Source organism: Littorina saxatilis, linkage group LG12 (assembly GCF_037325665.1).
Source record: "Littorina saxatilis isolate snail1 linkage group LG12, US_GU_Lsax_2.0, whole genome shotgun sequence".
Lineage (NCBI taxonomy): Eukaryota > Metazoa > Mollusca > Gastropoda > Littorinimorpha > Littorinidae > Littorina > Littorina saxatilis.
The window spans coordinates 8,089,174-8,115,846 of record NC_090256.1 but is presented as its reverse complement, the minus strand read 5'-3'; the positions used below and the strand labels follow the sequence as shown (position 1 = coordinate 8,115,846).

The following is a 26,673-nucleotide window of genomic DNA, read 5'->3' as shown; positions in this document are numbered from 1 at the left end:
GGTTGTGTCCAGGGTGTACCTGAATATGATCACCAAATTTGAAACAGATCCATCGAGAACCTTGGCCGCGCATCGCGCACAGACACACAGACACACAGACACACAGACACACACACACACAGACACTAGTCGTATATACGGATAGGTTTATGGAGATACTAAACAAGACCGGCTGACCGTCGTTCTACAGGCTGTACGGGGCCGAATGTTCTCGAGAAATAGACCCCCGATTATCACTATAGAGACCAAAGATTACATGTTTTCAATATACAAACAAACAAAATGAAATTGAGGATAAGCTCAACACAAAATGAGAACAACGAATGAATTTTCAAATACTTGAAAATTAATACGACATGGCATAGGTCCCTGGACATGGCAAGGCAAAAGGCGAAAGCAAGCTGTTGTGGGATGATACAAATGCCTACTGCATGGCAACTGTCAAACCATGCGATTTCTCTGGCTTTTTTTTTTTTTTTTTTTTTTTTTTTTTTGCCGCGTGCACTTGCTCTGTTTTGGGTGATCAGGCTTGGCTACAGAAGCAGAAGAGAGCAAATTAAAGTATCAACTTTTGCTTTCGAGGTTGGTACCTGATAATCATTTGACATTTATCCAAACGCATAGGCACACGACATGCACTGACTTTGCTTTCCTCGAGAAAAATGGGAGCTTTACATATTTTATTTCTATTTCTATTAAAAATAAAAATAAAGAATTGTTGTTTTTAATTTACAGTTGTAAGTGTAGACACAAAAGAAAAGCAGAATCAGTGCAAGCCTTGGTGAGCATATAATATATTATAGTGCAGCTGTACCTAAATATCTGTAAAAACCAAAACCAAAAATAAAATAACAAAAACAAGAGTAGTTAAGGTTTATGGTCAAACAATAATCGGCACAAGATTATGTGAAAGCAATGGTGTGGAAATATGGGAGGTATAAAGCATACACTAAAGTACAGGTGAAATAGAATGAAATGCTTGGCAATCATCTACACTCACATTTAAAGAACACAGTGGTGTATTCAGTTACTTTAACATTTACCAGTAGTTTTGTTTATTTTTGGTTTAAAGGTGGTCGTCTACATTTTTGCTTTTTTCAATAATCTTATGGTTAGATTTCGATACAAAATTATGTCAAATGACTGAGAATGAGCCACGGGGAAAAAATTATATAAAAAAAATATATGTAAAAAAAAGATTTTATTTTTGGGTAGCGTGACTCACGCTTCCAATATTTTGTTTTCTGTTTGCTGAGAACATGTGCTTTGCCTAAAAATACTGACTGTAACCGACTCGTCGGTTCTCCAGCCACGGCCTATTTCTATTGTTCTAGTATGGTGCGGTCTTTAGACACCATCACAACACGTGTGGGCGATGTTGACCATTTCCCGAACTTAATTCTTGAGCCATGGGAAAGAAAAACTTCAAGAAAAAAGGCGGAAAAACTCTGCGTGAGGAATCCAGCTTTTCTGATTTTGTTTCATACCAGCAGATTGTCCATTAAGATTGTATGCTTTAAATGTATCACAGTGTACAGTCTGAAAACCCCAACACCTCTCCAGCTCTCTCTCTCTCTCTCTCTCTCTCTCTCTGTCTCACTCACTAGCTATGTACTCTCAGTCTCACACACGCACACACACACACACACACACACACACACACACACACACACACACACACACACACACACACACACACACATTTTGTATCTTTGACATAGATCCTGGTATAATTATAATCGATCACCGGCAAGAAGGGTTTATATTGTGGCATTCATGTAGGCCTATGCATTATTGCATATGGCTGGATTTTCACTGGTCAACAAATTAACAATCGTTAAAAAAAACATTCAGGTCAAAATAATCACTGAAAGCAAGAAAAATGTGCTTGTGTGTTATGTAGAAGCCTTCCTGTAATATAATGATGTGCCTACTCCCTAGTACTGGTTCAAGTTTAAAATCACCATTTTGTGTGGTTGAATTTGAGAGTATTTTTTTCTCTCATTCAGTTCCTGACCTTACAATGAAGCAAAGCTAGTAAATATATGACTAAATCCTAAAGTCGAATTGTAATGTATGCATATATATATATATATATTTATTCAAAGATTTCTTTTTAATTACCAGAGGAAAGAAAGCAGGAGCTAAGAGAAGCTAAGAACGCCGACAAGCAGTCATCAAATAAACCAAGTGCAAACTCTTCACCAGCATATTCAATTGATGAACTGTTGGACAAGGTATATGATTGAATTATTTGTCATATATATATGCAGTGGTTTAGTTTTTGTTTTGTTTATCATCAGAATAACTTGCATACATATGTCCCTATAATTTTTTTCTTGTGATCGTTTTTTTTCTTTTCTTATTTTTTCTTTATTTTTATTGTTCTGTTTGGGTAGGTGTTGTGCTGTCATTTGAGGAGAAAATATGTAGCACTAGCAGCATATTATTGTTGCAAAATTGTACCCACACTAACACAGACATTGATCATGCACATCTTTTCTGTACTCAGTCAGATCAATGCACATGCGCATACACACACACACACACACACATGCACACACACAGACACACACACACACGCACATGCACACACACACACACACACATACACACACACACACATGTATACATATGTACACACTTTCCAATTTTTGGTCATGGACATTGGATGTGTGCATAAGTTTTCAGAATAGTGTAAGAAAATGTTCTCCTGTAGAGACTCGTTATGGGAAAGTTCCTTGTAGTTGTACAGAATTCACACAAATTCATTACTCAATAACACAAGTACCTATATTACTGTCAGAACAAACCCTACAATATATTCATGTGGTGTCACTTGAGTTTACACTATGTGCTCACTGTTTCAGGCTGAACACTTCATAGATGAGTTCCAGTATGAACTGGCTCAGAAGTTCTGTCAGCGTGCCTTGGAACAGGATGCAGACAATGTGCGAGCGTTGGAAACATCGGGTTCTCTTTTATTAGAACTAGGCAACTCTGAAGCTGCAAAACAGGTAAAGAAAAGCAACAACAACAACAACAACCAACTCTTCTCTTTGACAGTGTAGATGTCATTTTAAAGTGATTCACTGATTGTCAAAACAAAAAGGTCATAATGAGCGCATGCTGCACAACATTCACATCAGAGTTAGTTGCTCTGATTGTCCAAAGAAAAGGGTATCATAATGAGCAGAAGCTGCACAACATTCACATCAGAGTTAGTTGTTCTGATTGTCGAAAGAAAAGGGTATCATAATGAGCGCATGCTGCACAACATTCACATCAGAGTTAGTTGTTCTGATTGTCGAAAGAAAAGGGTATCATAATGAGCACAAGCTGCATAACATTCACATAAGAGTTAGTTGTTCGTCCCGATCGCAGGTTAAAGCCGATTGGCAGCTTGGTACTTGAGTCGTCTCGTTTTGATAATTACGGCTTGTAGTTGAGTTGTTCTTCAGTACTGGTGACAGAAAGGGGGAAAAGTGGTCAAAATTCAAATCTCTAGTTTTGTTTTTGAAATATTGCTTTTCATAAAGCAGAAATACTGTAGTATCTGTTGTACATAAGAAAAAATCACTGGTTCACATGGTTCCTACATAATCTAACTTTTAAAGCTGGTTCTTGTGTGTCTGTATGTATGTTTGTATGATGACGATAGGACCCGAAACGGCTGCACGGACTGAGACAGGAATTGCAGAGAATGTTCTTTGCCACTCGAGTCGTGTCATAAGGTACTTTTGGAATAGCAAATTTGAAAGGATTCTTCAAAAAACGGCGGAAAACATTATATACCCTGTGAGCTATCGAGGATCCTCCCCGTCTGGGCTGTCGAAACATGGTCTTGTTAAAAGACGTTTTCAAATGCGGTTAACGGGGAGATACACTCGAAGCACATTTAGCGAAGTTATGTTGCCAAATCATCAAAGATCAACATTTCACTACACGGATCGATGCACACAGTCGAAATAGATGTGACTTTCACACGACCGAAGACTACTTACTAGCAGACTAGCAGACGACAAGATCTAAATATTTAGATCAGTGTAAGAGCAATCCGTTGAAGAACAGTTACTCCGCTTATTCGTCTTCAGTTAAGCTTATTTCCCCTGCCATAAGTTTCCTTGTAGATCTGCAGTCGCGTAGTGAAATGAACTAGTGTCATCGGAAGATTCTTCTCAGTCAATGATCAAAGCACAGCAAGTTCTATGCTGACAAAAGTCACTTTCGGACAACACGACGATTGACTTAATTTATGAGCCCAAAGGTAACAATATCGACAAGAATGTACGCATTTGACATTAAATGAAACATTCATAGACAGTTTCCAACTCACCAGATCTGCCAAAGAGCCGTCATTCGTGAAAAAACGATGATTTTAATCAGACAGGTATCGGAAACAAGCCTTGGTCACCTGCGTTATTCCTTCCAAGGCGACGTGACGGCGCCACATTTTGTTTGGTTATGGCTGTTTATCGCGAAACAACACAGTTGAAATTTGTGTGTAAAATACCACAAATTTGTGGTGAATCAGTTCGTCATCTGCGTTTCGATTGTAATTACGTCAGATTGGAGTTACTTTGAATCGAAGGCGAGGGTAACCTGCGTTATTTGTGGGACATCGTGAACAAATTTGATTGCAATATTTTATACAGAAAGTAAATTTCAATGATTCTGGCTCAGACTTGTAGATCTGTTATGCAGTGTGTTGGTAGTGTATCTGCTTTTCCGCTATGAAGCTCATTTGGAGTGATACGCTGATCGAAGTGGGGTACCCTATGTGGGACATCAGCCGTATGCAGATTACGCCTCAGAACACTCTCGCATTTCACAAAGACAACAATAATTTGCAACATTTCAAGAACTGCATCAGTTTTATTAGATACTATTTCAACAACAACAGCACAAACACGACTATTATCAACAACACAGAACGGGAGGTAAGTCTTCAAAGACGCACCAAGTGTGCGTTCCCGTTTTTGGACGCCATTTTTGCTGGCATTTTCACAGTAAATCTTAAGGTGTTACGAGTGTGTTCGGGTTGCGGTTCTTGCTCATGTTTATACTCACTGAGTTACTTCCCTTGGATCTGGATCTGAATCTGGATCTGGATAACCCGCCTGGGTTGGTGGTTTGCGGGTGCGAATGCGTATACGCACGGTTCAGTGTGCTTTCGCGAAAGGGTGTGTCATATGCACGGCTAGAACTAAGATACTTCTTGATTTCAGTAAATAGTTTCATTACATGTCAACTAGTTCGTTTTTAAATGATTTTTTAGAGATCGCCAAATGGTATTGTGTGAATAACATCATTCGATCGATTGTACGCACGGCGCCGTGCTTCTAGTAGCTCAGTCCATTCCTTCTTTCCGGTGTGGAAACAGACGTGTTTCTGGCGAAAGAATCGGCGTTTTCAACTCGCCATATCTTCATATTCATTCGGACTAGAACAACGAAATATAAATTTCTTGTAAAAAAAATCCCGAGCCTTGCGACTCTGGTAGTCATTTTCTTACGCGAAGCGGACTTTGGTAGGTACGACAGTTTTAGTCACCCAAGTATATCTAAAACGCACGTGGACGAGTTTTCAATGGCGTATTTGAAGTCTGTGAATGTTGTGATTACAAATCATTTCGGGGCACCCCTCAGTCTATACGTACAGACAAACAAATTGCATGGAACGAAAGTTGAGAGGCTGGACTGTAAGTTGTTGTTTTGACTTCTACAAATCTCGCAGGTCTTTTATGCAAAACAGACTCAAAATTGCATTGTTCACGCAAGTGTAGATGACGAGACTATCGAAGGAATGGAATACACTTGCCTACAGATATAATAGACAGACACTGTCTATTTATATCTATGACTTACCCTAGCCCATATGTTAGAATAAAGAACATACTTTGCTCTTTTGAATGATGTATGATTTGGCACTGTACACAGGATTTTAGACCTGCCCCCGAAGTGATTTTTCCATAAACCCGTCAAAAAGCTCACTCTGTTTTGGCCGTAAAAAGCGCCCAAATGAAGTCAATTTCTAACCTGTGTCGTGTGTTCGAAGGAGTACATCTCAGCGATGCCATTGCCTTGCAACCTCAAAGAAATATATTTTAATAACCCGCTAAATGAACGGTTTTTTAGTGTGAAATAAAAGCCGGAGATTTGCTTCGTTTCTTTGCTGCGACACAAAACCAAAACCAACTATAGATCTGCGGTGACATTATGAGTTCGTTTTCGACATTGCAGTGAAGTTGCGTGGATCTTCGACGATTCCCGTTCGGTTTAATGTGGATAGAGCTTTGATTGAATGTAACTGCTTTGAAAAGTTACAACATGAGTCCTTGGGATCGATGTTTTTCGGTAAACTTCTTCGTATCCTTGACTTTACTTTTGACTTGAACAGATCCAGATCGGCTGGGGCTGTTGATCGCCTACACAGATCTATATGAAGTTGACTCGACACGGCGAACTGCCGAATCCGTGCCCTCTCGTCGGTCCTACCCCCAAATCCCTTACCAGCCTCAGACCCCACCTCACCATTCTAACCTCACTGGCGTACTATGTGTGATTATCCCTTCCTCATGAAAGAGAAAGTGGAGAAAGGGGGAAAATGAAGAAATGTTTTTTTTTTGACAAATTTTTTTAAGTCCAAAAAAGATGAGAAATATTCATAACAAATTCAGTTTTGGGTCTTTTTCAAATCTGTTTGATGCATCTTTTCTGTGACCATTGTGGCTATGCACTGACACACAAATAAGTGGAGAAAAGGGAGAAATGAAGATTTTTTCTCACTGCACAACAGTCAGGGATTAGGGTTACATGTTTACATGTACATTGTCAAGAGGTCAAAACAAATTTTAAAAGCTGTTGAACACTGCACTAGTGTTGCTCTAATCAAGGCGAGTCTGGAACAATAGGTCCACCCCACCAAAAAGTGAACATGGAATTAGTTATGATTTTTTGGCTTGGGTACGGCCAAGTGAACAAGGTAGGAAAGGTTAAAAATAGTCATAACAAGTTCATTTTTGGGTCTTTTTCAAATCTGTTTGCTGCATCTTTTCTGTGACCATTGTGGCTATGCACTGACACTCAAAAAGGTGGAGAAAGGGGAAAAATGAAGATTTTTTTCTCACTACACAACAGTCAGGGATTGTTGACATGTACATTGTCAAGAGGTCAAAACAAATGTTAAAAGATGTTGGACACTGCACTAGTGTTGCTCTCATCAAGGCGAGTCTGGAACAATAGGTCCACCCCACCAAAAATCAACATGGAATTAGTTATGATTTTTTTTGCCTTTTTGCTTGGGTACGGCCAAGTCAAAAAGGTGAGAGGGGTTACAAATAGTCATAACAAGTTCAGTTTGGGGTCTTTTTCAAATCTGTTTGATGCATCTTGTCTGTGACCATTGTGGCTATGCACTCAAAGTCAAAAAAGTGCAGAAAGGTGACAAATGAAGATTTTTCCTTCTTTCAAGACAATGTGTGATTTGGCACATTTTGCCTCAGTCTTTATCAAGAGCCTGTCTAACCCACTTTGAAGCTGTTAGAGACTGCAGTAGTGTTCCTTACATCAAGGCGAGTGCACAATGGTGCATTTCGAAACCCCCCCCCCCCCCCTAATGTTCACTTTAATATCAATAAATCAATAGATATTCAGTCACAGTTTAACTAACTCATTCACCCTCATCACTCACTCATCCATCCATCACAACAACACTGTTTGATGCACAAACTGCCTGCCTTCCGCACTGGGAAGCCGCTTCGCTTCGCAACAACAACAACACTGAAAACTCGCCGGGAAATACCCCCACCACACGTGTCACACGTGTGCTTGTTTCTTCCGACTAATATCAATTTTGGAGAAAAAAAGGACAAAACTGGATGAAAAATTCTACGGCCCCAGCAATCTCATTACTCTGAAAGGGGAACCGGAAGTGGCTGGTCCTCAGGTTTCAAAGTTGACCGATATTCCCACTAAAGTGACCTAGATCCAAAGCCAGCCATCCATTAGAATGTAGGTCCGTGCTCCCACAGTCCAATGCCGCGAATTGTTGTTACAGCCCCTGACTTTTTTATGTACGGAATCCGGTAGTCTTTTTGTTGTTGTTAAATAATTATATTGCCAAACGTTATGACATTTTGAGATAATTGAACAAGTTTCAATACTTATTGGCTGAGCACCTGTGTGCTCAAAGGAAATGTCGCTTGTTTTTATCAAAAACTAATTTTCAATGGTCATTCGTGCAAACCGTCACACAAACATGCGTGCCTCTGTGTCTCTGTGAGTATGCGTGTGGCTGCTTTCATAGTTAGGGTGCAGGCGTTTTTAATCATTTACCCCACACCAAAAGCCCCCCCCCACACCACCAACCCCCCCCCCCCCCCACACACACACACACCGATACCTGTCAAATTCCCTCAGAATGCATGAACAATTCCGTTACCTCAGATCATCACCAGGAAAAATTCCTCCGCATCCAAAATATCAGGACTTTAGATATCAGATACCGACTTTATGTAATGCGCTTCAAAATCATATTCGCAAAGAGAGAGAGAGAGAGAGAGAGAGAGAGAGAGAGAGAGAGAGAGAGAGAGAGAGAGAGAGAGAGAGAGAGAGCTGGACACGAAGAAGGGAAGCTACAATCGCCCCAGGCCATATATATTATATATATATATGTGTGTGTGTGTGTGTGTGTGTGTGTGTGTGGTGTGCGATTCATAGAAATTTACTGGACAGATCTTCATGAAACTTTGCACACAAATGTTCCGACCCCCAACCCTTCACCCTGATTCAAACTCATGTATCACAAGTCCAGCGCTCCCAAATTATTTCTTTTTATCATTTTTGTCAGTCAAGATAATGGGGGTGGGGTTGGTACGGGAATAATTGTGAAGCAGACAATAAGGCAACAACTTATTTTGTTTACAGGTATTGTATATGTATACAGTGAACTTAGCTGTGTTCAAGTTTAGTTATGTTTTCTGTCGAGCGAATTTTTTTAAAATACGTTTTTACTACTAAAGGAGTGATAATTTTATGTGTTCGCCCTCGAGAAACCTCGATCATTTTCTGAAAATGCACGTTGATAAGTACCGTTTTATGATAAAGTTATACTCTCCATTCATTTATATACACAAACTAATGTTTCATTTATTATTTGTAGAGCTAAATATGTCAGTCGGGATCATGTTAAGAATCGCAGTGTTTTTCGCAAAATCGTACTTGACAACCCCCAGTAAAAAAATTCTAAAACAAAAGTTAATACGTCAACCTCTTTTTTTCTTTGCACAGATGTGTCCATATTGCTTAGAGGAACCTGTGCACAAAATGTGTAATGTTTCTTTCACGCGATTTGAACACACAAGTAACCCCTTAAGAATCGCAGTGTTTTTCGCAAAATCGTACTTGACAACCCCCGGTAAAAAAATTCTAACAAAAAAATTAATACGTCGACCCCCTTTTTTCTTTGCACAGATGTGTCCATATTGCTTAGAGGAACCTGTGCACAAAATGTGTAATGTTTCTTTCACGCGAATTGTTTTTAAATACGTTTTTACTACTAAAGGAGTGATAATTTTATGTGTACGCCCTCGATAAACCTCGATCATTTTCTGAAAATGCACGTTGATAAGTACCGTTTTATGATAAAGTTATACTCTCCATTCATTTATATACACAAACTAATGTCTCATTTATTATTTGTAGAGCTAAATATGTCAGTTGGGATCATGTTAAAAATCGCAGTGTTTTTCGCAAAATCGTACTTGACAACCCCCAGTAAAAAAATTCTTAAAAAAAAGTTAATACGTCGACCCCCTTTTTTCTTTGCACAGATGTGTCCATATTGCTTAAAGGAACCTGTGCACAAAATGTGTAATGTTTCCTTCACGCGATTTGAACACACAAGTAACCCCTTAATATTTCCATATCTATTGAATGATTTTGGTATTTTCTTTGATTGTGCCGATTCTCCTATCTCTCTGGCATGTACTGGGTGCTTTGTGACCAGTTTCTCCCCTAGACTGTATTGAAAAATGCGTCCGTGTGAGCTGACCCCCACTTGTGACCAGTAGCAAAGAACAACTCATTTGTATGAGTAAAACTAAAAAGGGGCTCTTACTCTACCACACCGCCGTAAAAATCCTGAAAGATTTATTTATGAACATATTGTTGGGTCCTTCAAAGAGAGAGAGAGAGATATGGAGTCAAAAATTGGAGAACGGTTTTTTTTATACTCGTCATGTAAATGAATGCTTAAATTATACCCTTGTTGCGGGACACGTCATATTGGATAAGCAGTGGTGATAATGAATCAGCCAATTCAAAGGTAAATCTAATGTCAAATACAAATTTTTCCTGTAAATCACTAAATGTCTTCCTGTTTGCATGAATAAAATCATCTGCTGTTGATTCTTTATTTTGTACTGACACCGGACAGACTGCAGAATATCATTGCAAGGCATGCTTATGTGTTTAATTTTGTGTGTGCAGTGTTTTGGACGTGCAATGGAAGTTTCTCCTGATGAAGGATACTCAAAATACATGTACCTGGGTCAACTGTTTGAAGGAGCTCAGGCGGTGGAATGTTTTCAGAAAGGAATAGAACTGATGCTGAAAGAAAAGGAAGCCAAACAGGCACAGGAGGTTTGGAAATTTATGTTTATTTCTTTATGTTTTTATTCTCCCCTGAGTTAGCATCTTGTCTTTGCTTTCAGAATTAGTTTGACTTCTCTTTTTTTCCCTCTTTCCTGGCATGTGTGTGTTTCTCCGTGTGTGTGTGTGTGTGTGTGTGTACATGCGAGCTTGACAGCGTGCATGCTGTCGTGTTTGTGTCTATGTGGGTGTGTGTGTATTTCCATTCATTCATCTGTTTGTTTTTTCCTTGTTGTGTATGTTTTTGCCCTTTCTTCTCAAATTGTTCTTTTTCTCCAGCTTCCTGTGTGTGTGTATGAGCACATTTGTGTGTGCTGTGTGTAGGCTGAGGAGTTATAACAAGCATTATATTTTCCCTACCTAAGAAATGGCATTGATAATATATAGCCTAGGGGAGAGATTCATGTGTAACAAAACAGGCAAGATTTTGCTGTCCACTTTGCAACAGGTAATTGATGCGACAGAATTATACAAAATATTTACCTGATTTTTATTTCTTTTTTTATTTAGCTGGCAGCAGCCTGTAGAGAATCCACAGAAGGCCCGAGTGACCAGGAGTTATCCAGTGCTTACTGTTCGGTGGCTGAGATCTACCTCACAGACCTCTGGTATGTTTCGTTAGCTTTTTCACGCATCTACCTATGTTTCCTGAGCAATGACAGATTTTCTTTAGCTCTCAATGTGTTGGCGCAATAGAAACAAAACAGTTTTAATAATTTGAGTATGCTAAGAACAAATAAAATATAGACTGGCATTTTTTCTGACACTGGGGAGATATATTCTACTGTAAAAGCTAATAGCTTGGTTTGAGAAAATCTTTTCAAAGCACTTTTCAAGGGCTAAAACAGATAGTGTGGTGGTGTCTGGGTTGCTCACTAGTCAGTTTTAACGTTGTATGTGTACAGTGTGTTTGGGTATTTTCTCATACAATGTTTTGTAAGCCAAATTCAGTGCCTCAGCAGCCATTTCAAAAGCTTGGACTGTATAGTATTCTGATTCACCTTTACTCTGAGAGTTGAACATAATCAATGAATCTTCTAGACAGTGAATCGATACTGAGCATTAATTCTTGGTAACTTGAGCAGACATTTTTTTGTATAACTGTTCAGAACTTCTCTCTTTAAAATCACAAAGCCGCTGCGTCTGAGTTTGCTCAGATGAGCAAATAACATTATTTTGTAATATTTTGTGTTCTTTTCTGACTTATTTATTTCCAGTGACGAGGCTGAGGCTGAAGCCAAGTGTGAGGAGAGTGTTCAGAAGGCAGTTGCTGCTGATTCAAATAACCCAGAGGCTTACCAGCTGCAGGCTAGCTTCTTGCTGTCCAAAGACAAAAAAGATGTAAGCAGTTCTGTTTTTGCATTTATTTGCTTGTGTGTTTGTGTTGTTTGTTTGGTTTTCATCAAATTTTTTAAGATTGATATAGAACGCCTGTTTACGCACAAATGTGTATCAGTTACCCCTTACTTGATTTCCCACTGTGTATTACGCATTCTCGGGGCTAATTCAGAGCTATCTTTCCTGTAGAAACATTTAGGAGTTATAGTGAAGTTATCCCCGAGTACGCAGTAGGAGGGTCCAGCAGACTTTAATTGTGTGTGTGTGTGTGTGTGTGTGTGTGTCTGTCTGTCTGTCTGTCTGTCTGTCTCGACTTAACAGCTTATTGCTGGGAAACTACTGGGCGCAGTTCTTTCAAAAGTTGATACACTAACTTGATAATAGGTCCGATTGATCGTATTAAAACTTCATAATGTTACCTGGGACCTAAATGCGAAATATTCCACAAAAACGACTCTTAACGGGGGGAGGTTTGGCGGTGGGAGTACAACTGCCGTGCAGCTAATGGAACAGCCAGCTAGCTGGTGCGAATCACGTCCGCCTATCGCCAAAGTGATCCGGGATCGATTCCCGGCATGGGCGGTCTATATTTTTTTTTTTCTTTTTTAAATTCTTGTTTACTATTGTTTATTATGAACGTTTTAATGTTTTATTTCGCTCTAATATTTTTTTTAATTGTGAAAATAAAAAAAATAAAAAAATTTTTATTTTTTTTTTTTTTTATAAATCCAAGTGACCCGGGTTCAATTCCCGGCATGGTTTTTTTTTTAATCCAAGTGATCCGGGTGGAAAGCGATTCGTCTATGGCCAAAGTGATCCGGGTTCAATTCCCGGCATGGGCGGTCTATTTTTTTTTTTTTTTTTTTTTTTATAAATTCTTGTTTACTATTGTTTATTATGAACGTTTTCATGTTTTATTTGACTCTAAGAATTTTTTTAATTGTGTAAAATAAATAATTTTTTTTTTTTTTTTTTTTTTTTTTAAATCCACGTGCACAAGACAAAAACTTTCATACTGGGGGAGCGAGCCAGTCTGAAGAGTACTCGGGTCCAGTGCCAGCGTTTTTTATCAAGCATTCAACTACTAACAAACAATATATATATATATTTATAGTTTGGGAAAGGTGATAATTATAAAATCCTGCATGCACAAATATTTACATAAGAAAAAGAAGACAAAAATACTTTCTCTGTGCTCATTCTCATGATTACCTGTATTTTACTGTGTGACAGAAATTTCTGCTAGTCAAAGATGGAGCTGCGTTTCATATAAATGTTCTCGTTCACAGGAAGCTACAGAAGCCATACAGAAAAGTGTATCCCTCTGGTTGCCTCAGCTGCAAGCTGCTGACAAAGGCAATATAGACGAGGAGAACTTTGATCCCATTGAGGCAAGTATAGCACCGTTACTGACATGTCTATGTACTGCTTTTTGACTGCAACTTTTATCATCACATGTATTTCAATGTAGCTGGCCTAAGATCAATGTCGCTGGCCTAGGACCACAAAAGAAGTTGTTAAGATGTTCTCACCAAAAGTTGACATGGAAATTGTCAGCAGCAGGGATTGTTAATCAATCAATCAATCAATGAGGCTTATATCGCGCATATTCCGTGGGTACAGTTCTAGGCGCTCAGCAGTGATGCCGTGTGAGATGAAATTTTATACGGCCAGTAATTGCAGCCATTTCGGCGCATATTTACCTTTCACGGCCTATTATTCCAAGTCACACGGGTATAGGTAGACAATTATTAACTGTGCCAAAGCAATTTTGCCAGGAAAGACCCTTTTGTCAATCGTGGGATCTTGAACGTGCACACCCAATGTAGTGTACACGGGGGGGAGTTCGGACACCGAAGAGAGTCTGCACACAAAGTTGTCTCTGAAATAAATTTCCGCCGAACCTGGGATCGAACTCACGCTGACAGCGGCCAACTGAATACAAATCCAGCGCGCTACCAACTGAGCTATATCCCCGCCCCAAATGTGCATGAAGTGTCCGTTGCAAGATTTGGATAAAAGTGTAGGACTATTGTTTGTTGTTTGTATGAACTATGATGCTGCACAGTAGCCATCTGTTGCATCCGTAAGTGTATAGTTCTAATTTCAGACATTGAAAAGATCCCGAGAAGTTAGTAAGGTGTATTGGGGGGAAAATGATACCGCGTTTTATTGTGATACCAGTTCATACTAAATACCAGTGTCAATTTGTTGATGTTCAAATAACAATGTATACATATTTTGAAAGACTTAGGTCTTGTTTCTTTCTGTTACAGCTGTGCCCACTGAGTTTCGCAACACGGATGCAGGCTGGCAAGATTTTGATAGAAGTTGGTAAACATGAGGTGAGTTATTGTTAATACTTGAAAGGAAGTGTTTTGGTTGAGGGGAAGCTGAAAAAATTTTTAGTTACGAATTCCAGGCATTAAATTATTCCAGCTTATACTTGTTGTTCCAGGCAATGGCATTAAAACTGGTAAAGAGAATCTGAGATATTCTGAAAACAGAACGATGCTTCTTTAATTTGCTTGAAATAACTGTTGATAAAAACAAGGATTTTATGGGCCTTTTTCCCTTTGTGTTGTGCAGTTAGCAACGGAAGTACTGGAACTGTTGCTGGATGAAGATGAGGACGTTCCAAACGTGTGGTACATGCTAGGTTGGGCCAACTACCTACAAGGGGCAGACTATGCGGTCAATGCCAGGCATTATCTGTCCAAAGCTAACAAGGTAAGGTTAAAGTGCATGAGAAAGTAACCACCCAAATGGGAGCCACCCGCAGAGCCGGATAGGTTTAAATCACAGGCATACCTCAGTTTCAACCAATCCAAACCCCCCCCCCCCCCCTTCCCACCTGGCTCCCATTGGGGTGGTAACCACATATCCATGGATTTTTCAGATTTATGAGAAATGGTAAAATGAGAAGAAAAAAACACTGTAAATATGCTCAGTTGTGTAAGATGGCACGTTTTAATAAAAAATTCAACATTCTTCTCACTCCTGCTAGAATTTCTGGGATTTCTGCTTTATCCTGTTTTTGTGTGTTCTTGTTTCAAGTATTATGACTTTTGTTTTGGTTTGTGTAACAGGTTACATACAAATTTGATATACAGTACAGGAGTAGACAGCAGACCTTTTCAAGATCAGTTTGGGTGGGTTCAAAGAGGTGCGATTAAAAAAGGAGAATTATATATCTGTTTGTGTTTGATATTTCAACAGGTGTACACTAAAGTGAAACACCAAGATGAAGATCTGCTCAAACACATCACAGATTTGTTACAAGAGCTGGGCCCAGGTAAGCTGATAGCAACATCCACTTTGCAGATTGTATTTTTATATGTACCGTACTTTCCGGGTGACAAGGCGCTACAGCGCATAAGGCGCACCCCCTTCTTTTTAACAAAAATTGTAATCCAGTCACCCATTGGGCGCAGGGGGCCGATAGGGCGCACCAAAATTGAAAAAGTATACCGGTAACAAACGGTCGAAGAATGAAAATAAGCCGCACATCAAAGGAAGAATACAGAGTGGAAATGACCCAGTTTTTGCCATGAGAGGTGGTTCCCCTGTCATATCTGAGAGAGGAAACACTTCCTGCACCGGGGTCAGTGACCGGTCAGTGACCGAGTTTAACAGAGTGGAAATATGTGTGCTCTGTGTGTGGGGCGAGATCAAAGGCAGGTCCATTGTGATAGCTGGGTGGCTTGAGAGCTCGAGGAAACTTGGCCAGGGCAGTACCTAGCAGCTGAAACATGCATTATCACAAGTTGTTTGACTGGTACTCAGGCGGTCTCTTTGATTTTTTTCGAATTTCATACACGGATTAGGCGCTTCGTTATACAAGACGCAGGGGTCGAACTTGAGGAAAAAAGTCGCGCCTTATGACCCGGAAAGTACGGTACTGTTATTTTTGTTTTATTTTTTTATTGATAAGAGATTTATTGATAAAATCTAGAATAAAACTTTGACATGTTTACAGTGTGGGATACAATTGCAAATTCAAAGCTTAGAGTGTCAAATGATAATGTGAACATGCAAGCAGAGATTGACGGCGGTGCACCTTGTTTCAATCATTATGATCAAAATATTCAAAGCTTAGAGTGTCAAATGATAATGTGAACATGCAAGCAGAGATTGACCGCGGTGCACCTTTTTTCAATCATTATGATCAAAATATTCAAAAAATCCAAAACAGATAAGAGTACTGCTGACGTTCATCAATCGAGAATCAAAATGCAAGAAAAATTAGTATGTAGAACACTTGTTTAATCTTGTTCGTCCACTTCAAAGATCAATAGATTGGGTTTCAAAAAAATGTTTAATTCTGTCAAAAAGTAAACGTTTCACAACTTTTCGTGTTTTTTCAATGGAAATGTTAGCTTGAAAAAATTGGAATTGTAGCTGTGAGTCAGCTAGGATGAGGAAAAATATCGAGACAGTGTTTGGCTCACCATTCCCATCCATCTTTGCCAAGCATATTCTTTTTGTTCTGCGTTTATGGGCTGAAACTCGTGTTTCTTGCATGAGTGAGTTTTTCCATGTTTGCCCTTTCAAAGAAAAATGATGTATGCTTGCAGGGGAAGGGCTGGAGGATGATGAGGAAAATGCTGAGGAAAATGGCGGCCTTGAAATTGAGAGTTCTGATGAGGAGCCAATGGACCAGTGATTGCAGTCTTTCGGAGAAATTAAATTCGGGACACTGTGTAACTTTTTAAAAACTGTGTATGACCTGGTTTTGTAACGTGAGCTTTGAGGCCTATTGGCCAGGTGACTGTGTGAAACAGAGCAGAAGCTCATTTCCTGGACTTTATTGGAAATTCCTTCATGTGGTTGGTACAATTGAACAGGAGGCCCTTATCAGTATCTGTTGCAAATGTGAGACAGAGCTAGTGTCAACAACAGCTGATGATGCTACAAATAATTGTGTGTACATGTGTGTGTAAGGATATGTCTTTATTTTTCCACCCAAACTTCTTGCATTCTTTCTGAAGGACTTATTTTATGCCTTTTTGCTGTACACTTTTCTCAGGCTCAAGGTTTGTGTATGGTAGTTAAGATAGTGATAGGCAGCAACTGCACAGAAAAAGGTGTTGACAATGTAAATTGATTGCAGGGGAAAAGAGGAAGTGGGATGTAGGAGAAGGGGCACATAGATGGCCAAGTTACTGTAACAATTCCAGCAAGTAACAGGAAGTTATTGTTCTGATATATTCCTACTGTTTCCTTTGCTGTTATTGTTATGATAGTGCGGATTCAAGCTGTGATCTGCTAGATGAGCATAAAATGAATCATCAAGTATGAAGGTGCCGATTATAACAGTAGCTGCTTTGTGAAAATTGACTTTCATCAAGGGCTTTTGGTTTCAAATCTTTTAGTGTGTGTTACTTCGAGAAGGTATCTTAGCGGTAAAAAATGGACTTGCATGTTGCACAATGCTTCAAATAAAAAGATTATTTGATTTCAGTGTCACAGTCATGTCTTGATCTTCCTATTTCACTTTAAATCTAATCAGTGCAATTGGACCCGGCGGATTTCGTGGCACTGAAAATCTGCAGCATTCTGCAACATTTACAAACATAAAATAAGCAGAATCTTGAGACGATGCATTTGGCAAGATTAGAATTTTCATTTGTTTACTTTACAACACACACACACACACATTCACATACAAACACACACAATAATCGCATTTAATATTTATTCAACAACAAAAAAGACAAGACTGACACATCTTTACAATTTCTTTCGTTAAATCCCAAAATAAACATATATGAGGTTAATAAAAGAATGTGACCACATTATAGAGTTCAACCTGTCAACTTGCTGGAATGCAAAAAAAATAACACAAAGTGCTGCTGAAGCAGTCCCTCGGATAGTGTTATTACCTCGAATCTTTTCTGTCCGAACTTACAAGCACACATAATTATGTTATTCACAGAAAATCATTGCTTGGGTGGGATTCTTTCTGTATTGTGTACCATAGATTTAGTGGAATAAATTTTGTTCAGCCCATTGCCATGGGACCTTATAGTCAGCCACAGGACCCCAAGCCTGAATAACTGACTTCATTACTAAAGCAAAAGTAAGCTCCTGGCCATGTGATTGTGTGATGTTCAACTCATAAGGGTTAAATTTGACACTGCTGTGCTCACCAGTTCAGTCCAGAATGAGATCAACTGAAAATCAAAATCTCCACAAATAATCATTATACAGATCTCTTTACAAAGCAGTAGAATACACTGCAAGGGATCGGGTTTCATTTGAAAACAAAACATCTTAAAAAGAAATAAATGTATTGCACAAGATCAGGAAGACAGCAAAGGGCACAGGCAACCAAACAAACTTTCTCCATAACCAATATGGAAGCATGATTACATGGAACCTTCGGATCCTGACATTTTCTTTATAGTTGGATGTGGCTGATTGGTTTTTGAGATCATATTAACGAAAGTATGGTCTCGTCGGATTATATCCAGGCCTATGTCTAAGCTCTTCTGAAATCAAAGCTAATTATAAAAACAAATACATGTACAAACAAAAACTGTCCACTAAACTTGTATGTCAATTAGCAGACTGACTCATTGCATCAAACAGTCATTTCAAGGCGCCAGTCTTCATTCTCTGCACACTCAAGATAAATACAGTCTAGGACCTTCTTTTTTGAATCAGCATATTATCAGCAAGCATTAATTCATGATACAATATGGCATGTTTGCAGCTGGACTGCCAGTAAATTATTAATCATGTCACAATATTTCACTAAAGAACAAGCATAAACAAAAAAATACAAGCCATTTGAAAAGGAAAAAACCAGTAAAGGAGCACATTTGTAAATTTCAAAACTTTGATTTCATCAAACTTTACAAATTACATACATGTACCAGAAATCTTGCAAAGTGCAAGGCAGATTTGAAAACCCCTCCAATCCCCAAACTCCTCTCTCTCTCACATACACACACGCTTTTGTGCGCACTCAGGAAAACAATTCATGGTCCACAGCCCAGAAGGGTCGACATATTTGTTGGTCCACTATCAACATTATCTTCAAGTATGGAATTGTGTTCAATTACATTGTATATCTCCTTACAAAAAAATCAGCACTTAATCTGACTGACAGAAAGGGTTCAGAGTTATTTATTCTTTATTTATTTATAAATGCCTTCTTTCAAAACATGAATTTAATGTTCTTTTTAATCCAAATATTCTCACTGCTGCAAGGACAGTGAAGTATTCATGAGCTTTTAATGCATGTATTTATTGTATCAAAATGAACTCCTTAGGCCTTCTTAAAATGTACACAATGAAATACTGCATTTATTCCCTTTTATCAACACAACAGAAGTTAAAGGCTCTGTGTACAGTGATAGATCACAAGCATTGAAAACATAAAAATGCACATAGACCTCTTATACATGTACATGTTCCGCAGAAAAAAATCCCCTTAACCGTGTCAAACACGATTCTCTGCACTGTGTTGGAATGTCTCCACTCGCTGTATGACCTGGTTGATGAAAGGACGTTCTGACTGCTCGACCGTCATAAGGCATGATATCATATCTTGTAGTGAAGTGCTGTATCTGAAAATAAAAACATTTTGTTATAAAGAAAGCTAAAAACACTGCCGGTGCAACAAGAAAAACAAGTCGCGTAAGGCAAAATTACTACATTTAGTCAAGCTGTCGAACACACGGAATGAAACTGAACGCACTGTATTTTTTCACCAAGACAGTACAGCTTCGTCAATCCCCGCGTGAAGGAAATCGCTCACCTTCCACGTGCAAAACGTAGTGATATTGACACGCCAGATTAGCGCGGTGGCGTATTGTGCTAAGCAGGAAAGCGCGCTTTTCTGTATTCTTGTTAACTTTCTGAGCTTGTTTTGAATACAACCTATCATATCTATATGTTTTTGGAATCAGGAAATGATAAAGAATAAGATGAAATCATTTTTGGATCGATTTCTTAAATTTTAATCGTAAGACTAATTAATCTATTTTCGTTAATTGTGATCACATTTTAAGAGTAAACATGGCATATGTATATATTTTTAGATTCAGAATGTGATGAAGAATAGGATGCAATCAATTTTAAATCTGTTTGCGAAAAATCGATTTTAATGACAACTTTAATGAACAAACTCATTAATTAAATTTTAAGCCTCCAAGCTGAAATGCAATACCAAAGTCCGGGCTTCGTCGAAGATTACTTGACCAAAATTTCAACCAATTTGGTTGAAAAATGAGAGCGTGACAGTGCCGCCTCAACTTTCACGAAGAGCCGGATATGACGTCATCAAAGACATTTATCAAAAAAGTTCAAAAAACGTCTGGAGATACCATACTCAGGATCTCTCATGTCAAGTTTCATGAAGATCGGTCCAGTAGTTTTCTCTGAATCGCTCTACACACACACACATACACCACGACCCTCATCTCGATTCCCCTCTCTATGTTATGACTAAATGTAAAAAACAACTAAGTAAGACTGACAACATTACTGAATATTAATTCTATCTTGAACAGCCATATAAATTACACAAACATAGACTTGTTGCTTATGACATTTCACTCATTCTCATGAAACATTTATTTGAAGAGACCTAAAACTCCCACAAACGTCTATAAACTGCAATCATCATCATTCATCAGGCATGGGAATTGAAAAAAGTAAAAACGGGTGAAAATTTGTAAGTAATATCAAAGTTGACGGCGCGAAGCGCTTAGCCTTACTAGGGGGGTCCGGGGGGTATGCCCCCCCGGAAACATTTTTCTCCAAAGAACCCAAATTGTGCAATTTGGTGTCATCTGAGGTCCAAATTTGCCATTAAATTCAGTTTTCAGAACCATTTTTGCCTCTCCCATTTATTTTTTCGGCGGACACTTTTGCTTTTTCGGCGGAACAAAAAAACATTTCGGCGGAAATTTGCCTTTCGGCGGACAATTCCCATGCCTGATTCATTTCAAACTAATTTATTCTGTCCTGGTAGTTGTTGAAGGCCAACATCCGCGAGTATGTGAGTCTGAAAGATATAGCTGTTCTGTTGTGCATGCACTATACTATATTCACGCAGAGTCACTGATGCTGCATGGTGTATATCTCTGTAGCCTTAACTGTTGCAAGGCTTGGAACCCTGAGGTGCACAAAGTGAAACTCATGGGTGTCGCCCAAATGGGTGCCTGTATGCAGCCATGCTGTCGGATTGGTTGAAATTGAGATTTGTTGTGATTTTAACCAATGAGACCCCATAGCTTGTACCCACCCAGTTGAGTGAGACCCAGATTTGTTTGTGCACCTCAGACCCAGCCTAGGGCACTAAATGTGTGGTTTTAAGTAATGGCTTACCCGGCTCCTTCAGGGAAATCAAGTTTGCCGGACATGGCTGCCAGAGCAATACTGCCTCCTGTTTGGTACACTCTCTCAAACGGTGCCTCCAGGTACGCCATAGCATATAGGGTACAGCCCAGGGACTGCAACAGAGTAGCAAAGTTGTTAATGATATACGATACCGATACATGCACAGCATGGCGTTGACCTTCCGATTAATTGTCCACTGCTGATATGTTGAAGTCACCGAGATAAACTTTATTCTCAAAATTCTTTTTCACTTTCTTTCAAAGAAACGCAGAACTGACCAAATTTTTACGTGACTCGATCCATTATTCGTGACGTCTTTTAACTTTGTTTGGCTTTTGACGTTAGAGATTTCATTTTGAAAGATATAGGTCCAAATCTAAGATTTGACTGCCGTAATTTTTCATCTATATTTTTGTTCTAATCTTTAACTTTAAGTCAGCTGTTTGACTGAATGAAAGTGGTTCCAATTACGAGGCAAGCATTTCATGTATTTTTCTCCGTCATCAATTGCACACAATCTGTGTCCATGAAAAGGAAGGTTATCCACAGTGATGTTTATATGGCAAGGCCAGTAAACAGGGAATTCCCAGTGATGTTTATATGGCAAGGCCAGTAAACAGGGAATTCCCAGTGATGTTTATATGGCAAGGCCAGTAAACAGGGAATTCCCAGTGATGTTTATATAGCAAGGCCAGTAAACAGGGAATTCCCAGTGATGTTTATATGGCAAGGCCAGTAAACAGGGAATTCCCAGTGATGTTTATATGGCAAGGCCAGTGAACAGGGAATTCCCAGTGATGTTTATATGGCAAGGCCAGTAAACAGGGAATTCCCAGTGATGTTTATATGGCAAGGCCAGTAAACAGGGAATTCCCAGTGATGTTTATATGGCAAGGCCAGTGAACAGGGAATTCCCAGTGATGTTTATATGGCAAGGCCAGTAAACAGGGAATTCCCAGTGATGTTTATATGGCAAGGCCAGTAAACAGGGAATTCCCAGTGATGTTTATATGGCAAGGCCAGTAAACAGGGAATTCCCAGTGATGTTTATATGGCAAGGCCAGTAAACAGGGAATTCCCAGTGATGTTTATATGGCAAGGCCAGTAAACAGGGAATTCCCAGTGATGTTTATATGGCAAGGCCAGTGAACAGGGAATTCCCAGTGATGTTTATATGGCAAGGCCAGTAAACAGGGAATTCCCAGTGATGTTTATATGGCAAGGCCAGTAAACAGGGAATTCCCAGGCACTCCAGCAATAAAGTCTCACAATACAGTCACCACAATCCTGGTTTCACATAAAAATGTTATCTACGATTAGTCTATTAGAATATTGATAAAACAGGTTACATGTACAGGGCTAACACCTTTCCGGTTCTCGCTGAAAATCGGGTTAATAAAACTTTTCTTAAAGTAAAACTTTGTTCTTTGTCACTGCAAGATAATTAAAAAAAAAGCCTCAGCTTCTGGGGGGCGCCGCCGTGGACCTTTCAGGTTTTTCACTTTTTTTCGGTGTTAGCCCTGCATGTAATTTTACTTGGAAATATTGATCATAAGGGGGAAAAAACCACAACAGACGAAAGATTTGACATTACCTGGCCTGAAAATCACAAAGCAATTTAATATTTATAAACGGCACTTACCCATATGTCACTTCTTTCATCAATACTGACATTGGTTTGAACAGTAAAGAGCTCTGGCGCTCTGAACAGCATAGAACACCTTTCTGCCGCTGTGTCCTGGTGAGGATAAATACCAACAACATATTACATACAAGTTAAAAAAAACCAAAAAACTGAGAAGTAAGTGGTGGGTCTTGAGACTATACTGATATAATGTCTTTTAACGAAGTAGACACAGACAGAAAGTCAGATAAAGTACAGTCGAACCTGCAATGGTGACCACCTCTTGATAAGGACCACCTGCCCATTACGATCACCCCAAACCTTGACGAGGTTCTTTCCTACATAATTCGCCTTTTCATAAGGACCACCTGCCCATTACGATCACCCCAAAGAAACCTTGACGAGGGTTCTTTCCTACATAATTCGCCTTTTCATAAGGACCACCTGCCCATTACGATCACCCCAAAGAAACCTTGACGAGGTTCTTTCCTACATAAAATTCGCCTTTTCATAAGGACCACCTGCCCATTACGATCACCCCAAAGAAACCTTGACGAGGTTCTTTCCTACATAATTCGCCTTTTCATAAGGACCACCTGCCCATTACGATCACCCCAAAGAAACCATGACGAGGTTCTTTCCTACATAATTCGCCTTTTCATAAGACAGCAATAAGGCGAATAGCATCTTGTGGGGTTGATGTGCCAACACTGAATCAGTGGTTTTCTCTCATTTCTTCTCATAAAGTAAGAGGCAGCAAAAACTATATTAACACAACTGCATGATTGATTTAACGCAACCACTCAGCCTACCACAGTTGAGCCTGACTGAGGCGTGTTGCTTTAGGTGACTAATCTCAAAAAGGTGAAATGCAAGCAATATTATGCTTTAAAGGCCTACCATCTGAGGTGCCATTTTTGGAAGTTTTTAAGCGAATTGTGTGTGATATACCTGCAAAGTCGTGGCCTCTCGTAAGTTTTTAGGGAGAACACGAGCTTTGGTCGCAGATCCCAAATCCATCACAACTGGTGTTCCATCTTCCGCAAGCATGACATTGCCAGGCTTTATGTCTCTGGAGCACACATTTCAACAATTTACACTGAAAAATTTTCTTTTGATTATTAAAACGTACAACAAAAATATTGTCTTACTTTTCAGCCTGACTTCTACATGTACTTCCATTTAAAAAAAAATCATTTCTCACAAAGGCTTATATGAAATAAAGGGGCACCAGCGCAGCGTTTGACATCTGATCAATTTAAATTATATGAATAGTCTACATTTAGTACTTTCAGGTGAAACTGCTCTTGCTTTCAGATAACATGCAACTGAATACAGTTGATTGGACACATTATTTGTGTCTGCGCAGTCAAGACTGTACAACACAACTGAACTGGTTTTATTTCTGTATAAAGTGTCAGTGTTCTTGACCTTATCTTACCTGTGGGCATATGGAGGATCATGATTATGCATTGAGCTGACTCCCTGACACATCCCCAGAAATATCCTCCAAATTTCACTTTCTGCCATCTTTTCTGATCTTTTGCTGAGACTCTCTATTTTGTCTTGAATGCTGCCTCTCTGAAAAAGAAACAAAGACAGAAATGTTGATTTAAATTGTGACACTCATCCAAATGCCATTTGTGGATGAAGTTATTTATGAGTATAAAAACAATAGTTTAACGGAAAATGACAAAGGAAAATCTGAACATCAATGTCATGTGATTATAGTCACCAGCTGTAACCAGCACCTTGACCAGAGGGCAAATATATATTAATTATACTGCAGTAATTTTGTTACTCTAGACCAACTGCCTGTCAGGGCTGCTGAGCTTGGTCTGCCCACTGATGAGTAAAATGCATTAGTCCCTCACTTAGTTTACTGCCATCAGCAGAAGTGGTGTACCAGGGTGTGACCTCTGTTATCCCAGCTTTCCTGGAGCCAGTAGTGAAAGTTGGGTGTTGAGTGAGGACCCGTCTATGGTCCATGGAGAGAGCTGCTGCCAGGTCCTACCTCTCCTCAGATATCATTTTTACATCTTCGTCTTAAGCCTGCCAAACTTCCACAACACGCAACTAGCTCCTCTAAAACTTACCGAATACAACGGCATAATGATGAAGACCTCGCTGACTATGTCCAAGGTCTTGGAGTGGTGGCCGACCTTGAGGACACTGTGGGCCACCAGCGGCACCAGGTTTGGATGCCGCAAGTTCTTCATCACCTCCACCTCCTGCAGGGCGACCTGCTCCTCCTCCTTGCTGTGACAGGTGAGTCTCTTCAGGGCGTACACCTTGTGAGTCGTCGTCTCCTCCACCAGGTCCACATAGCTGAAGCCTCTGGAAGAAAGATTGAATTTCGATTGGTTAGGCATAGAAAACAACAAAAATGTACAAAAAAAGGTAATTAACTACATGTATCACTTTTTCAGCACCTGTCAAATAAAAAATATTGAGTGCAACATGCCTGTATTACAAAAGAGAACCACCTGAACAAATGGGAATTATTATAACCCTTAACAAGGATATATGTTACTTGCACAATCGGATCTGCAGTCACTTCAGGTCTGTTGTAATATGGGTTATATAAGAGACATAGTCACTTCAGGTCTGTTGTAATATGGGTTATATGTATGTCTCTGGTTATATCTTGTCTTTTTCTTGTGCCTTGATATATCTCTATTTTAAAGATGTTATTTTATGTAGCCCAACCTGAACCTTTTAATGAATCTCTCAGGACATGCAGCCAAAAGCCAGTCTAGCTTTTTCCAAACAGGGGTTAAGGGGAACTCCGAAGGATAGGGGAGGGTGAAGGACTATAAATAAAGTTAGCATGCACATGCACACACACACACACAATAACTTAGAATATCAGATACTATCCATTAAGGATTATTCCATTTCATCCACAGTTTAAAATCATAATCAAATCTATGAAGGTGTGGGGTCAGAGGATATAAATATAATTAAGAAAGAGAAAGATCGATGGTCACTGCATGTATACAATGCTTACCCTTCTCCAAGCCTTGACCTGATGTAGTAGCGCTTGTCTCCAACAGCAATAGCCTCTTTACCACACATGCACCCCATGATAAGACCAAGGTAGGACTGTCTCACTGTCTTTTTTTCACACTATCATTCTTGTGACAATATAATAATGCGCCAACTGGATTTATAAGAACAGTTTTGAACTCAGCTGTTGGGGAAGAACAAACTAAAGCAATGAAGTGGCCTTGTGTTTAGTCAGCTGGTACAATATGTTGTGTGCCTGTGGCAAAGTACACACACACAGTCACAGTGACCATAACACTTTGTGTAGTCTCAAGCAGATGGGTAAAGCAGATGATTTCCAGGTCTGAAAGCAATTTATCGGCGCAAATGGATGGTGATCAGTTTGATGCTTTGCTGACAAGATGCCTTTAGCTTCACCTGTATAATTTACTCTACCGACCTAATCACTTCCTGACACTGCTGACAGAAACTTATCAAGCCGTGTTGTCCTCGTCATTTCTTTCTGGTGCATCTTCCAGCTGTAGCAGAAGCCCGGAAATGCTTAAAACCTTGGTAGGAAATGTGGTTTCAAATCAGTTTTAATATATTAAGGAATAATTAAAAAAAATATCTTGAAGTCAAGGGGAGTGGGGTAACATTAAAAATAGTATTAGATATTTGTTCCTAAAATATGTTTAGAAAATTTAAGGCTGAATC

At 39.3% G+C, this 26,673-nt stretch overlaps 2 protein-coding genes across 2 annotated transcripts; one reads left to right on the top strand and one right to left on the bottom strand.

Moving 5' to 3' along the window:
- Positions 1 to 1,336: 1,336 nt before the first annotated feature.
- On the top strand, positions 1,337 to 17,581 carry LOC138981178 (uncharacterized). The gene is made up of 11 exons (XM_070354011.1): positions 1,337 to 1,452; positions 2,128 to 2,237; positions 2,871 to 3,017; positions 10,491 to 10,643; positions 11,163 to 11,260; positions 11,870 to 11,993; positions 13,280 to 13,381; positions 14,267 to 14,335; positions 14,580 to 14,720; positions 15,210 to 15,285; positions 16,568 to 17,581. The coding sequence occupies exons 1-11, from the start codon at positions 1,410 to 1,412 to the stop codon at positions 16,654 to 16,656; spliced, it is 1,152 nt and encodes a 383-aa protein (XP_070210112.1). The 5' UTR covers positions 1,337 to 1,409; the 3' UTR covers positions 16,657 to 17,581.
- Positions 17,582 to 17,674: 93 nt separating this feature from the next.
- Positions 17,675 to 26,503, bottom strand: LOC138981179 (serine/threonine-protein kinase 16-like). The gene is made up of 7 exons (XM_070354012.1): positions 25,979 to 26,503; positions 25,065 to 25,305; positions 24,410 to 24,549; positions 23,920 to 24,040; positions 22,987 to 23,082; positions 21,333 to 21,457; positions 17,675 to 19,567 (listed from the first exon to the last, which is right to left on the bottom strand). The coding sequence occupies exons 1-7, from the start codon at positions 26,053 to 26,055 to the stop codon at positions 19,441 to 19,443; spliced, it is 927 nt and encodes a 308-aa protein (XP_070210113.1). The 5' UTR covers positions 26,056 to 26,503; the 3' UTR covers positions 17,675 to 19,440.
- Positions 26,504 to 26,673: the final 170 nt, after the last annotated feature.

Excerpts from the sequence above, each read along its gene's own strand:
- LOC138981178 (XM_070354011.1), top strand. The coding sequence starts at position 1,410 with ATGGGAAAGAAAAACTTCAAGAAAAAAGGCGGAAAAACTCTGC. Across the intron at positions 2,238-2,870 it reads TTGATGAACTGTTGGACAAG|GCTGAACACTTCATAGATGA; the intron begins GTATATGATTGA and ends TCACTGTTTCAG. Across the intron at positions 14,721-15,209 it reads ATCTGTCCAAAGCTAACAAG|GTGTACACTAAAGTGAAACA; the intron begins GTAAGGTTAAAG and ends ATATTTCAACAG.
- LOC138981179 (XM_070354012.1), bottom strand. The coding sequence starts at position 26,055 with ATGGGGTGCATGTGTGGTAAAGAGGCTATTGCTGTTGGAGACAAGCGC. Across the intron at positions 23,083-23,919 it reads GAGAGGCCACGACTTTGCAG|GACACAGCGGCAGAAAGGTG; the intron begins GTATATCACACA and ends TATCCTCACCAG. Across the intron at positions 21,458-22,986 it reads ATGAAAGAAGTGACATATGG|TCCCTGGGCTGTACCCTATA; the intron begins GTAAGTGCCGTT and ends ACTCTGTTGCAG.